Source organism: Maylandia zebra, unplaced genomic scaffold (assembly GCF_041146795.1).
Source record: "Maylandia zebra isolate NMK-2024a unplaced genomic scaffold, Mzebra_GT3a scaffold03, whole genome shotgun sequence".
Classification (NCBI taxonomy): Eukaryota; Metazoa; Chordata; class Actinopteri; order Cichliformes; family Cichlidae; genus Maylandia; species Maylandia zebra.
The window spans coordinates 1,019,899-1,035,461 of NW_027490033.1; the positions used below are offsets into that span (position 1 = coordinate 1,019,899).

General features: G+C 43.5%; 1 protein-coding gene across 4 annotated transcripts in view; it reads right to left on the bottom strand.

The window, feature by feature from the left end:
- LOC112432436 (protein NLRC3) overlaps positions 1-15,563 on the bottom strand; it is a 3,307,575-nt gene that overhangs the window by 946,032 nt on the left and 2,345,980 nt on the right. Inside the window, exon 49 of one of the 4 annotated variants that reach the window (XM_076881152.1) lies at positions 6,300-6,476. The exons of the other annotated variants lie outside the window; for them this stretch is intronic. Coding sequence (XP_076737267.1) covers positions 6,300-6,476 — 177 coding nt within the window. The remainder of the gene's footprint in view (positions 1-6,299; positions 6,477-15,563) is intronic. 4 annotated transcript variants of the gene reach the window in all.

Consider the following 15,563-nt stretch of genomic DNA (forward strand, 5'->3'; position numbering starts at 1 on the left):
GCCATCTGAGTCACAATTCAAATATTCTCAGTAATCTCAAAAAGCAACAGAAAGGTGCCATTTTCATGAGCAGTGGGTTATCCAGCAGTTTGATTCATGTCAGCAGCATTTAGTTTGTAACTGCTGACTCACCTCTGGCTGTGTCCTGCTCTCAGGGTCACAGTGGACACTGTACCTTTGACCGAAGCTGCAAAGACAGTCAGCAGGGGTCTGGATGCATTCAGCACCACGTCCTTGTTGGGCAGACACCTTCAGTGACAGGACAGACAGTCCAAAGTAAGGAGACGTGGGACACAGTGAAGACACAGAAACAGAAACCAGAACTATAATCACAAAACAAACTCAGAAACATAAAGAGTGAATCAGCTGATTCAGTGTTTGTGACAAAAACATGGATCCTGGTTAATAACTTTTATTTGTTTGTTTCTGTATTATTTTGTGTATCGTTCTTATGAGCTGTTGTTTTGTCAGTGAAATATTATTTCATTGTTTTAAGCTTTTTGTTGACTTTGAAGTGCTTAAGTTGATATTTTTGAACATTTAATTTGTTCGATTATTGTCGAGTCGATAAAACTGTCAAACGCACAGCTGCTTCCAGCACGGCCGGAGGAGAGGTGGCCGAGCAGACGCACAACACACACAGCTCACAGGTTTGCATTTCTAGATATTGCAGATGTTGCAGAAATTGAGAGTAAAGAACTCAGAGATCCAGCGCTGTCTCCTGCCCCTTATTTATACACCACAACACAACGACAGGCGTAACTCACACAAACGGGTAACATGAGGCTCAGATGCTTTGGACGTGTTCACATATACTGGACACAGAATGATGAAGATGGAGCTGCAGGAAGGAGGAAAAGAGGAAAAACACAGAAAAGATTCACAGATGTGGTGAAAAAGGACACGACAGCTTCTGTTTGTTCGTTTGGTTTTTCTTTATTTGGTAAAGATTCAGAAATAAAGAGAAGATCACATGTTGGAATATTATATTAACGTTCTGTAATTACAACAAGTTGTAAAATCTTTCCAGAGTGAGACAGAGACTGTGCAGAGACTGTAGAAGGACAGAGCAGCAGCAGAGCAGTCCAGATACACTGATGATCCTCTGTCAGATCCAGAGGGACACACAGGGCTGATGCTGGACTCTACATTGTGTCTGACAGTGGAGCTGTTCTCAGAGCAGTTCACTCTGCAGCACTGACAGTCATCTGCACTTCATTCCTCTGTCAGTCACTGCTGGATGAAGCTCTCCTCTCCACCTCCCAGTAACATGGCCCAGTCAGAGCGTCTCTACACACAAGCTGCTGCTGCTTCAACCTCTCTGGATCATCAGGACACAGCTGCTCCTCTCTCAGCACACACACCGTCCTGTTTACCATCATCACCTCCACCTGCAGAGAGAAGGAGGAAGAGCAGAGGAGATAAACGAGTGTTTCCAGAGACTCTTCATCAGCTGTCAGTCAGTGATGCAGCACATCCAGTATAAAGAGCAGCAGGGACGTCAGTGCTGGGACTGTACTAGGACTCATTGTTGCTTCACTTTTTCTAATCTTTGGATTTTTATTGAAGTTGCTGAAAATGTTTTTCCCTCCTAGTTTGAGTTTGGACTTTCATTCATTAGAAGAACCTTGGTGTGTCCACTCTGAGCTCTGTAGGAACCCCAACAACAAGCCCAACAATCCAGATGGACGGTTCCAGCTGTTAACTGGAGGAATTCCATCCAAACATCTGCTCTCACTAAATTCTTCCTCACCTACAGACTGTGTTCTTCACTGCTTTAAACTTGGAAATCAATGCAGTCATTGGTCTGCGTGCTGCTTTGTTCAGAGAGCTGATTGGCTGTTGACAGTGTTTGATCAGAGCGTGTCAGCCGTTACTATGGTGACCATAAAGGTGAGAAACAGGAAGTGTTTGTGTCCAATCCTGAAGCCTGTCACCGTTCTCCTCTCACAGCTTCACTGAGAAGCTGCAGCTTTACAGGAAACACTGGATCTTTGTTTCATACTGACTGTGTTTAGTACAATACTGCTGACAGCACCACCCACTCACTCCATCACTCTACTGACCTCAGAGTCTCCAGTCTGTAGTCTGGACTCTGCTGAAGATCAGACAGCTGCTTCACATCTGGATCCTTCACGTTGTTTCCCCACAGCTCCAGCTGTCTCAGATGGGAGGGGTTGGACTTCAGTGCTGCTGCCAGATAATCACAGCTGATCTTTGACAAACCACAGCCCCACAATCTGTATAAAGAATGAAAGATGTAAAGTTATTAGACAAAGTGCTTGAAATCATTCAGTGTTTCATCATCTGTTCAGAGCTGAAGAAGGTTCAGAATGTAGAAGTTTAGAAAATGGAAACTCCAAACAGCTGAAGCCAACAGGAAGCAGCTTCAAACAGGAAACTGTGCAGAGTTTCAGACTATATGTCCTGATGCAGCCAGTTGGATTTTGGAGATTTGAATCTCTGTTCTGTGACTAAGTCCTTGAATCATTTCTTCCAGTTGGTCCAACAAGACAGACTAAGTATTGGACATGTGTTGTGGCTCCATCAGGGGAGCTTCTAAATGTGATGTGATGGCCCCTCTGGGTCTGTCAGGTCACAGCACTGAAGAGAGCTCAAACTGGGCACACAGCTGTTCCAGTCTGGACCAAAGACTCTATACTGGGACTGAGGGACTACTTTGACTGCACCCACTGGGACTTTTTAAAGGCTCATGTTCTCACTTAGATCATCGATTTCTACTGACATTTCTTTCTGGGAAAAATGGGGATTACTTTGGAAACAGGAAGTATTTTCCCCAATAAGCAGCCCTGGATTAGTAAATCACTCCAACATGTTCTCAGGCAGAAGAAGCTGTCTTGTTATGAGGGAGAGAAGAAAAAGATTGAGGCACAGAAACCTGTTGAAAGAGAGATAAAGCAGCTAAAATCAGGTGTAAAAGTAAAGCAGAGGATGAGCTGAATAAAGGACACTCAAGGCTGGCTTGGAAAGGAATGAAGTCCATGGTGGGGATGCAGAACAAGGAGCAAAGATGAATGTGATGCTGAATCAGCAGAAGACTTGGACTCATTTGATTCCAGCTTTGATATCATTGATTTCAATGAAGAGCTTTGTGATTGTAGCAAAGGGCTGGTAGCTCTGAGAGTCCCACTGATGAGGTGTTTGTGTGGAAATCTCTTAGTGGGACCAAAGAGAGAAAAAGCCCTGGTCCTGATGCTGTGGGAGGGAAATGATTGAAGTGTGCTGTGAGGAACTGACTGGGAGATTTTCACACATTTTCCAGTCCTCCTTGGAACAACAGGAAGTTCCCAGCATATGGAAACAAAGGTTAAGTGTCCTATGGCACTCAGTGATGATGGTGCTGTGGCCCCACCACCTCCACCTCTTTGTAAAGGAACTAACTGTAATCTGAAGCTTCAAATGGAACTAAGACTTCCTCCACTAGGTGGCAGTGTCTGATGAGAAAGTGTTAGTGGAGCTGGCCTGGAGTCAGAAACAGGAAGATGCAGGATTTGGGCTGAAATGGGCAAAAGTGGTTAGCACTAGTGCCTTAGAGCAAGAAGGTTGTAGGTTGAAGCTTGTTGGTCAGCTGGGCCTTTCTGTGGAGGTTGGATGTTCTCCCACAGTCCAATGAAATGCTGCTTAGGTTCATTGGTGCTTCTACATTGGCTGTAGGTGTGGATGTGAGGGAGTGCTTCTCTGTCGCTCTCTGTTGGCCCTGTGATGGACTGCTCACCTGTGCAGGTGGACCACGCCTCTTGCCCTATGACAGCTAGGGCACAGGCTGCAGCCCTGTGAGCCTAAGCTGAATAAACAGTTAGCAAAAATGATCCATAGATGGCCTGAAATCCCCCAGTTAGCAGTTTGGTAGATAGCTATGACATGCTAATCCCATCCAGCAGCTGTATTCTACCTGTAAGCTGATCCCTGCTGAGCCAAAGCACTTTTTCATATACAAATTACAACCTTTAATAGAAACCTATTGGTCAGCATCTTATTAGCCTGCTGTTAGCTTCATTCCACAGAAAACTGAGAGAAACTAACAGAGTTGATAAAGAATAAAGAGAAATGTGCTGATTTAAAGCCTTTGAAGTGCTTCAGATGATCTCTGTCCACTTCTGTCCACTCATTCATTCATGTAAGCTTTCTAATGCAGCTTTGATCTTCACAGTCTGCTTGATGAAACTCATTCTAACCCTGAATGTCAGAGTGTTCCTCCTTCTCTTTCCCATCATTCATGCTGGCAGTGGAGGAGATTTGGATGTTGGACTGTGTTTTGGATGATGTGTGTATGTTTGTGTTGGACTGCTGTCTGTAAAGCAAACGCACATTTTGCTTTGGATTTCAGTGTCAGACAGACTTTAAGGTGCAATGAAGAGTTTGAGAGTTTCACAGTGAATTTTCCAGTGGAGGATTTTTCTTCTTCTTTGAAGGTTTGAAATGTGAACATTGTTCTGCTGCAGTCAATGGACTAAACCAGAGAAGAAGAAAACAGACTTTACCATGAAGATCCTCAGTGTGGATCAGTATAATATCAGCCTGATGTCTGCAGTTTAGTGTCAGCACAACTTTCACATCATATTCATCTCAGCACAACTAAAACATGCTGACTGACCTCAGAGTTTCAAGTTTACATCCTGGACTCTCCAGGAAACGACACAGATGCTTCACTCCTGGATCCTGCAGGTTGTTCTTAGTTGAAGAAGAGAAGGAGTCATTACTCAGGTCCAGCTCTCTCAGATGGGAGGGGTTGGACTTCAGTGCTGCTGCCAGATAATCACAGCTGATCTTTGACAAACCACAGCTCATCAATCTGTATAAAGAATGAAAGATGTAAGTTTATTAGACAAAGTGCTTGAAATCATTCAGTGTTTCATCATCTGTTCAGAGCTGAAGAAGGTTCAGAATGTAGAAGTTTAGAAAATGGAAACTCCAAACAGCTGAAGCCAACAGGAAGCAGCTTCAAACAAACACAACAAGAGAAAAAACTCTGAATGTTTCACATTAAAGTCGTACATTTCTCATAAAAACAGGACAAAGACTTGAAAAAGTCGTGTTTTTCCTTCCAGGAACCACATGGCTTCACTTTTAAAGGTGAAGTGTGACAGAAATGGACATATTTGAAGTCCAACACCTTTTTCCAGTCACATTATTAAAGCAGACAAACTACAAGCTCATTTTCATTCCAACAAGTCATCTTCTGACCTGGACTAACAACACTGGTCTCTATGTGCAGCTGGCTGTGAGACCAGTGCTCAGGGAGCGTCTACAAAGTGCAACACTGAAAGAACATCACACACTCATTTGCTTCCAGCACTTTCACACAAACATCTACTGTCATTATTGTCACCAAACTCTGTGGATCCGTTATTGCAAATTCAAATGGGATAAAATGGTCAGACAAAAGAGGCTTATGAGGAAATATGATGAAATGTTGTGTATTAGCAGCAAGTTATTGAATCTTTTTCCTCAGAAACCAAACAAAATGATTGACAAACATCTTTTTACAAACTCAGTGTTGGACTTGGATCAGCAGGATAAGCTGATGTTTAAAGGCATTTGAGTCTCGCTGTATGAGAGTCCAGTTCTTACTCAATATTTATGGATGATGTTCTTTCAGTGTTGCACTTTGTAGACGCTCCCTGAGCCTCACAGCCAGCTGCACATGGACCAGCTGACATTACCCAGCATTAGAGGCGGCTGTAAAAAATTCATGTTCCCATGTTGCTTCATGGTTTGCTTCAGTTTTTGATCGACTGCAGAATATTTTGAAGGTTATCTGCTATAAAAAGCCAGAAGAGGAAAATCTGCTTCATGTGTTTCTGTTTGATCCTCAGTGACTTTGACACAAAGGCCTCTGCTGTGATGATCACACCTCTGATCAAGTCTCACAGTGTCACAACTGATAAATGATCAGAGTCAGAATATTTCTGACTGTCTGCTGTGTGCCGTGACCTTTGACCTGCTAAAGACAGTCAGCTGTGGATTATTCATTGTTGTGTCTGATACTTAGAACTGTGAGGAAGAAGCTACACAGTTAATCAGGGTCCCCTCTCTCTGAATCAGGAAAGGTGGGCAGGCCGCGTGTGGGCCGCGGGCCATACGTTGAGTATCACTGTTTGAAATGTGAACATTGTTCTGCTGCAGTCAATGGACTAAACCAGAGAAGAAGAAAACAGACTTTACCATGAAGATCCTCAGTGTGGATCAGTATAATATCAGCCTGATGTCTGCAGTTTAGTGTCAGCACAACTTTCACATCATATTCATCTCAGCACAACTAAAACATGCTGACTGACCTCAGAGTTTCAAGTTTACATCCTGGACTCTCCAGGAAACCACACAGATGCTTCACTCCTGAATCCTGCAGGTTGTTGTTGTCGCTCAGGTCCAGCTGTCTCAGATGGGAGGGGTTGGACTTCAGTGCTGCTGCCAGATAATCACAGCTGATCTCTGACAAACCACAGCTCTTCAATCTGTATAAAGAATGAAAGATGTAAGTTTATTAGACAAAGTGCTTGAAATCATTCAGTGTTTCATCATCTGTTCAGAGCTGAAGAAGGTTCAGAATGTAGAAGTTTAGAAAATGGAAACTCCAAACAGCTGAAGCCAACAGGAAGCAGCTTCAAACAAACACAACAAGAGAAAAAACTCTGAATGTTTCACATTAAAGTCGTACATTTCTCATAAAAACAGGACAAAGACTTGAAAAAGTCGTGTTTTTCCTTCCAGGAACCACATGGCTTCACTTTTAAAGGTGAAGTGTGACAGAAATGGACATATTTGAAGTCCAACACCTTTTTCCAGTCACATTATTAAAGCAGACAAACTACAAGCTCATTTTCATTCCAACAAGTCATCTTCTGACCTGGACTAACAACACTGGTCTCTATGTGCAGCTGGCTGTGAGACCAGTGCTCAGGGAGCGTCTACAAAGTGCAACACTGAACGAAAATCACACACTCATTTGCTTCCAGCACTTTCACACAAACATCTACTGTCATTATTGTCACCAAACTCTGTGGATCCTTTATTGCAAATTCAAATGGGATAAAATGGTCAGACAAAAGAGGGTTATGAGGAAATATGATGAAATGTTGTGTATTAGCAGCAACTTATTGAATCTTTTTCCTCAGAAACCAAACAAAATGATTGACAAACATGTTTTTACAAACTCACTGTTGGACTTGGATCAGCAGGATAAGCTGATGTTTAAAGGCATTTGAGTCTCGCTGTATGAGAGTCCAGTTCTTACTCAATATTTATGGATGATGTTCTTTCAGTGTTGCACTTTGTAGACGCTCCCTGAGCCTCACAGCCAGCTGCACATGGACCAGCTGACATTACCCAGCATTAGAGGCGGCTGTAAAAAATTCATGTTCCCATTTAAATGGTTTTAATTTGAATAAAACGATGTTGATTCATTCAATCCTGAATCGATGTTTAATATAAATGTATTTTGCCAGAATCTCAGGTTAAAGCTCACAAACTATTTCAACAAGCAGCAAACAGCTAAAACAGTAAATGAGAGCAGCTAAACACACAAAGATGGAAACACAGAGCGTGGATCGTTCACTCCACGGCACGTACACGGACACGCCGTCGGGGCTGAAAGTGGACAGCTCACAGATCCTGAAGCTGCAGGTTTCATCTGTCTCCAACCAAAACTGAGTGAAGCAGCAGCAAAAGAAGATCCAAACTCTGCTTCACGTTTGATAAATATGCTCATGAATTCTCTCTGACTTTGGCTGTTCCTGCCTGCACAGCTCTCTCTCTCTCAGTGTACTCCAAGAACAGCTTCAAACATCTGTTTCTGCATCATTCACTGTTTATTAGCCACCAGTCTGCTGTTGTGTTCAGTGCTGTCGGCCTCTGACAGTAAAGCCTCATTTCTGCTGTTCCATGGAAACTTTTTAAAATGATGACAGATTACAAACTCTCAGCTGTGTCTGTAATCAAACCTCTGTAACTTTGCTTCACTTCAGCAGCATCAGCTCATGTTCACATGTTGCTTCATGGTTTGCTTCAGTTTTTGATCGACTGCAGAATATTTTGAAGGTTATCTGCTATAAAAAGCCAGAAGAGGAAAATCTGCTTCATGTGTTTCTGTTTGATCCTCAGTGACTTTGACACAAAGGCCTCTGCTGTGATGATCACACCTCTGATCAAGTCTCACAGTGTCACAACTGATAAATGATCAGAGTTAGAATATTTCTGACTGTCTGCTGTGTGCCGTGACCTTTGACCTGCTAAAGACAGTCAGCTGTGGATTATTCATTGTTGTGTCTGATACTTAGAAGTGTGAGGAAGAAGCTACACAGTTAATCAGGGTCCCCTCTCTCTGAATCAGGAAAGGTGGGCAGGCCGCGTGTGGGCCGCGGGCCATATGTTGAGTATCACTGTTTGAAATGTGAACATTGTTCTGCTGCAGTCAATGGACTAAACCAGAGAAGAAGAAAACAGACTTTACCATGAAGATCCTCAGTGTGGATCAGTATAATATCAGCCTGATGTCTGCAGTTTAGTGTCAGCACAACTTTCACATCATATTCATCTCAGCACAACTAAAACATGCTGACTGACCTCAGAGTTTCAAGTTTACATCCTGGACTCTCCAGGAAACCACACAGATGCTTCACTCCTGGATCCAGCTTGTTGTTGGAGCTCAGGTCCAGCTGTCTCAGATGGGAGGGGTTGGACTTCAGTGCTGCTGCCAGATAATCACAGCTGATCTCTGACAAATCACAGCTCCACAATCTGTATAAAGAATGAAAGATGTAAGTTTATTAGACAAAGTGCTTGAAATCATTCAGTGTTTCATCATCTGTTCAGAGCTGAAGAAGGTTCAGAATGTAGAAGTTTAGAAAATGGAAACTCCAAACAGCTGAAGCCAACAGGAAGCAGCTTCAAACAAACACAACAAGAGAAAAAACTCTGAATGTTTCACATTAAAGTCGTACATTTCTCATAAAAACAGGACAAAGACTTGAAAAAGTCGTGTTTTTCCTTCCAGGAACCACATGGCTTCACTTTTAAAGGTGAAGTGTGACAGAAATGGACATATTTGAAGTCCAACACCTTTTTCCAGTCACATTATTAAAGCAGACAAACTACAAGCTCATTTTCATTCCAACAAGTCATCTTCTGACCTGGACTAACAACACTGGTCTCTATGTGCAGCTGGCTGTGAGACCAGTGCTCAGGGAGCGTCTACAAAGTGCAACACTGAAAGAACATCACACACTCATTTGCTTCCAGCACTTTCACACAAACATTTACTGTCATTATTGTCACCAAACTCTGTGGATCCTTTATTGCAAATTCAAATGGGATCAAATGGTCAGACAAAAGAGGGTTATGAGGAAATATGATGAAATGTTGTGTATTAGCAGCAAGTTATTGAATCTTTTTCCTCAGAAACCAAACAAAATGATTGACAAACATGTTTTTACAAACTCAGTGTTGGACTTGGATCAGCAGGATAAGCTGATGTTTAAAGGCATTTGAGTCTCGCTGTATGAGAGTCCAGTTCTTACTCAATATTTATGGATGATGTTCTTTCAGTGTTGCACTTTGTTTGGCACAAAATGAAATGATTTGGCCTCTCAGATGCTTTTAGAGATTCCCAAATGACTGATGATGACATCTCTGGGGTCTGATTGATAGAAAAAAAAATGTCTTTGAGACCTTTTGTAACTGACAAACTCTTCATCTGCTAACAACACTGAGTTGAATCTCCATGGCTGATAGTTGGAGCAGGCATCAGGAATACACATTGAAAAAACAAGAGGAGAAATCACCAGAGTCTTATAATCACATTCTGTAACTAAAGGGAGACGTTTTTCTATACAAATATATGTTTTATGGACATTAGAAAAAAAAAGAGTATTGACGTGAAGCAGGATTATGAAATCTCCATACATCAGCCAGCCCATAATTATCAAGAAAGCTCTGAATGACGCATGCTGAGTTTGGACTAAGTGTACTTTTGTGTGAACTGTGGTCCATAGCAGATAATGAGCAGTTTAGGTCTCCCTCAAAGATGATATTGTGTGATGACATATTGGGGAGCCGCGCAAAGACATTAGTGAAAAATCTGTGATCGTCCCAATTAGAGGCGTAGATATTTGCTAAGATCAAATGAAAACCATAAACTATGTTTTCTGCACTTAAAATCCTGTAATTTTCTCATAAATCGACAGTGCGGCTTATGGATGAATTCTGGTTGTGCTTACTGACCTCGAACCGATTTTATGTGCTACACGGCGCTCAGAAACCTTTCAAAAGATGTTTTGGTACGACTTTGCTCAGTTACGAGGCCGCACCGCTTGATGGATTGTTGGAGCATTACAGCTACGAGGAGCCTCGCGGAGTGATACGTACTCTGCTTCAACGTAATATTACTGTATTGAGTGTGTATAAGGACCATAAATGGCACCTGTAAGAGACACGGTTACAAAGAGGGTTTCAAACTCCAGGCTGTCAGTCACGCAGTAGAACCTGGGAACAGAGCAGCTGCTTGTTATTATGCTCAGCGTCTGTTTACATTTTGACTGCACGATTGTGAGCTTTTTGTTATGCACAAAAACAACATTGTTTTCTTTTATTTATGGAGCATTATTATTTAATAAATGCTGATCATTTATTCCTGAGTAATTGTTTCATGTACATCTACGCTGTATGTTAATAAATGTGCCTGTGTGAGATTTGGGACACAGCTTTGACTAAGAACTCTCTTTTTGTTCGTACTTTCTGGCTTCAAAAATATCGAGATATATATCGTATATCGCCATCCAGCTAAAGAATATCGAGATATGAACTTTGGGTCATATCGCCCAGTCGTAATATTGCAATAGGTTGTCCGTTAAACTCAAGCGGGGCTTGGGCCCTGGCACGGCGTAGCCACACAATCCTGGTAGTAGTGACGCTCGGCTATGACGGCGTGCGGGTTACCAGCTGGCTTTCTCAGGATAGGGCTCCTGTGTGAGCGGTCGACAATAACGTCTTTATCCATACCCAGCACTTCACGTAGTAGCACGGATACGGCCGTGGAGGAGCTCGAGTCCAGGCCCTCTGGGATCCCTATGATGTGGATGTTAGCTCTTCGCTTCCTGCCTTCATCACATTTATCCTTCAGGTCAGACAGCTCCTCCTTCATACTCTCTACTGTAGACTGCAGGGTGGTCACCTCATCGCTCCACATTGACAGCCCATCCTCAGCTTCTTTCACTCTAACCTTTACTCCATCAACTTTGCCGCACGTCGCCGCCATGCTGTTAGCGATCTCATTTCTCAGTCCTTGCACGTCAGCCCTTATATTGTCAAAATCTTCTTTCAATGCATTTCTGAGTTCTTCTTTTAACAGCGTACTAATGTCCTCTTTAATGGATTGAAGAAGCTCCAATTTTAGAGCAGTAGGATCCACATCACGCGCGTCTGTTGAGTCTGCTCTTCAGCGGCCGTAGAGCTGGACGCTGCCCTTTGGCCATCATCGATACTCTCGCCCGAGATCGCACCGGGGCTAAAATATTCACCTGCTCAGCTGTTTTTGATCAGTTTGAGCCTGTGTGGTTTGATCAGGTGGAGGAACGATGTGATGCTATAAAGACATCATCTTGTCCAAATGATGTTGTTCCAACACGTGTTTAAAAAGATTTTAAAGGTTGTTGGTTCCGACATCTTAGCGATTTTTAACAGCAGTCTTAGTTCAGGTGTTGTACAGCCTGTTTTAAACATGCTGTTGTACAGCCTGTACTAAAAACCTGATCTGGATCCTCTGTCTGCTCAAACTTCAGGCCTATTTCAAAGCTTCCCTTCCTGTCGAAGATTTTGTAAAAGATTATATTTGTTCAGCTGCAATCTGTTGTAAAGGTTTCAGTCTGGTTTTAAAGCTCTTCACAGCACTGAAACTGCACTTTGAAAAGTTCTTAATGATCTTTTATCAGCCACTGATCAGGAGACTCCGCTGTGCTTTTGGATCTGACCGCTGCCTTGACCACAGCATCTTGACCTCACCATTGGAGCATGGCGGCATCAAGGGCGCTCTATTAGACTGGTTCAGCTCTTTTATTAAATCGCATTATTACATTTGGGGCTTATATTTGACGGCAATGTGACCTTTGAAAAACAGCTGAGCTCAGTTGTACAGCGGTCTTTCTTCAAACTGAGCTTTTATCTAAGGTGAGATCATTTATATCTTTTAAAAACCTTGAACGGGCGATCCACGTTTTCATGACGTCCCAGCTGGATTATTGTAACTCCTTATATGTTGGAGTTAGTGGGACCTGCCTGGCAAGACTGCAGCTGGTCCAGAAAGCTGCAGCTCGTCTTCTGACACAAGCTCAAAGACATTTATCGTCCCAACAACCACATATACGCTGGTCCCTCGCTGTAACACAGTTCACCTTTGGCGGCCTCGCTGTTTCGCTGATCTTTTTTGTGCAATTTTGCATGTTTTTGTTTTTTACAGCGCATTGTGTTCTGCGTCCTGAGTGGCTGTAGACCATTGTCAGCCAATCTCGTGCCGTGTCTCCTGTACAGTACAGAATGTGTTCAAATTTACAGCAGTGTGACTCTGCAGTGCTCCACTGTATGTTTGTACGTTTTGTCCCCAACAAACAACAATGATGACGAGACGTTTTGCACCTGTGGTAGCAGCCAAAGGCAGAGGAAGATGCTGACCATCATAGTTTCAACAAGGAGGCAAAAAGGTTGTAACTGTCCACAACAAGAACATCGTAAGGATGGAGTCAGCTTTGGCTTTGTGGCTCAGTGACCGCAGGAAAAAGAACATCGTGCTGGACACCAACATTATCTGCAGAAAAACTCAAAAGCTTTATGCAACTTTACCTGACAGCGAGGAGCCCAGGCCATGGACGAGTGCTCCTCACACAGAAGCTCATTTAATGCCAGCAAAGGCTGATTTGACACATTTCAGAAACACTTTGCTTTCACTCTTTAATAATGAACTTATTTTTCTATGAAGGTTTGAACTTTGTTTAAACAAGAGAGAAAAGTGTGAAAATGTTCATGCCTGTCTGAGAAAAGTGTAGAAAGTGTGCAGTGAGGGTTTAACTGCCTTAAAACTTCTATAATACTTGTAAAACATAAAGCTGCTACTTCATTCTGAGACTTATTTTTAGAACGTAACTCGATAAACGAGCGACCGCAGTACTGTATTGTGTTTATTTTGAAAACTCTCAACAGGATCTTCAGATTTATTTTGAAAGCTTTATCTGGAAAACACAAACACATAAGCAGGAAACAAAGAGCGTGATATGAAACGATAGACGTTTTCATATGGTCATCATATATACATCGTTCTATCGAACAGCCCCAGCTCCTGCTGTCAGTCTCTGTAAATCTGCTCTTAAAACACATTTGTATTCACTGGCTTTTAATACAGCATGAGAGTTATTTGATATTTGATGTGTGATATTAATATTAGGAGTTATTTTAATCGTTATTTTGGATTCTTGTACAGCACTGTGGTCAACGCTGCTGCTGTAATTAATGTGCTATAAACACATAAACAATCTGCAGTTAAACATCCAAAACTAAAGATGTGATCGCTGCCTTTAGAAAATGTGCTGATGCACAAGATATCAGCTCCATTAAGGTGGAATGTGGCCGTGTTAGAAACATGTTGGAAGAAGTTTGAAGCTGAAACTGTGAAGCTGAGAGTGAAAGAGCTCCAGCGTCTGTCACAGGAAACTTTCTTATTTCCACACTGATGAAAGCATCAAGCTTTGATTTCCTGCTGCTTTTATTGAGTCACACTGTGAAACTGAGCCACAGCTGAACCAGCATCCCTGTACAGCAGACACTTACAGCGCTTGGCTGCTTCCATTGGACCCTCTGCACAGAGCTTCAGTTTCCTCTTCTGGTCCCAAAGTGCAGAACAACAAGGTTTCAAACAGCTTCGTTCCAGCAGCATCAGCCACAGACATGCAGAGAGAATCCTTTGGTTGTGTTGTGTGTTTGCATATCTGCTGTGTTGCTTTGTGAGGATGGATCATCTCCTGCAGCTCCAGATAAACAAGCTGGACCTGAACCTGGTAGCTTCACTTAGAAGACACTTGTGACGGGAACGTGTGAGAAGTTTTGTGCAGACAAGTTTGGATTTAGAGTGTGGGACGAGCTCTCCACAGTCTTTGTGGAGATCCACATTCTGCATACTGCCTGTGAGAAGCTGCAGACATTTGTCCTCCAAATCCACTGAGCAGCTGCTCGTGGTGGTATTAGCTTCATGTGTGCGTGTTAGCATGAAGCCTCGGTCACACTCTGCTGTGGACACGGTCACGGACAGCTGGACGCCTGATGGACGAGTCGTCCTTCCTGTTAAACTTCTTTGAGCATGAGAATAGCATGAGAAGCTCAGTGGACACTGTTCAGGGTTTTAACTCTCGCTTTCACTTCAGCTTCACCAACAACAGCACAAGCAGAGCAGCCCACTGCCTGCATGGCTGGGACAGCGCCCCCTGGTGACTGTAAACCACTACAACATGTTGACGGCCGTCTGCAGGCTGGATGTAGCACCACCGCAGAGACGTGCTGCAGCTCTGTTTAGTTACCCAGCTGACAGCAGAGGCTGTAGTTTACTGTTACCAACATGGAAAACTGAAGCTTCACCAGCTGGAGCTACAGAGCTGGAGAACAAAGGAGACTGAGAGGCCAGAATGATGTGGGAGGAAACATCAAGAGCCTGTTTGAAAGGAGACACATGTGGATGCTGTGCCAGTCTGTGGTCTGTCAGAAGTCAGCTGAGTCACACTGCAAGAAGCTGCAGAATCTCAGAGGAGGAGATTTGGAAGTGTTTGTGGGACAAACTGGACTCAAAGAAAGAAGATGTTTGTGAAGTCTTTGGTGGAGGTGAGCAGTGTGAAGCAGAACACATGCAGATGAATCAGGAGGTCAGCATCAGTGTCTCCTTGTGGTGGACGGTAAAAGAATCAGAGCCAACGCTCCCGTCCACCCTCGGCATGAAGCAGTGCTGTTTCTGAAACAGGAGGACAAGTCCAGAGAAGACAGAGGAAGCAAAGATGAGGGTGGGACAGGACAGCAGGACTTCCTTCACACCTGCAGCTCCATCACACTGCTGTAGCTCCTCTTCATCACACATGTACCTGCAGCCTGTCTTCAAGTCCAGGAGTCACCTCCACACAGTGTAGAAGCCTCCTGTGCAGACCATGGAGTCCAGCCTCTGTCAGGGAAGTCGGCACTAAAGCCTGAAAGACTTCAATCTGTCTCTGCTCCACCCGAGAAAGACCAGCACCGTACTTGTTGTGCATTCAAGGAGGGAACATCAGCACTGCATCGTGGGAACAACACCGCAGGAACAAAGACACAGCACGGCCGATGAAGGACGAGGACAAAGGAAAGGTGAGTGAGAAGACCTGGTGGTGTGGACGGACCTGCAGGGGCTCCAGGACTGAGGAACAGAGACGTCCATGTACCAGCTGAGGATGCTGCAGTGATCCAGGGAGCTCGGTCCAATCTGAGGCCGTGTGAACTACGTGGACCACAGTTTCTTCACAGACTTCAGCCACGTGAACATCTGGAGA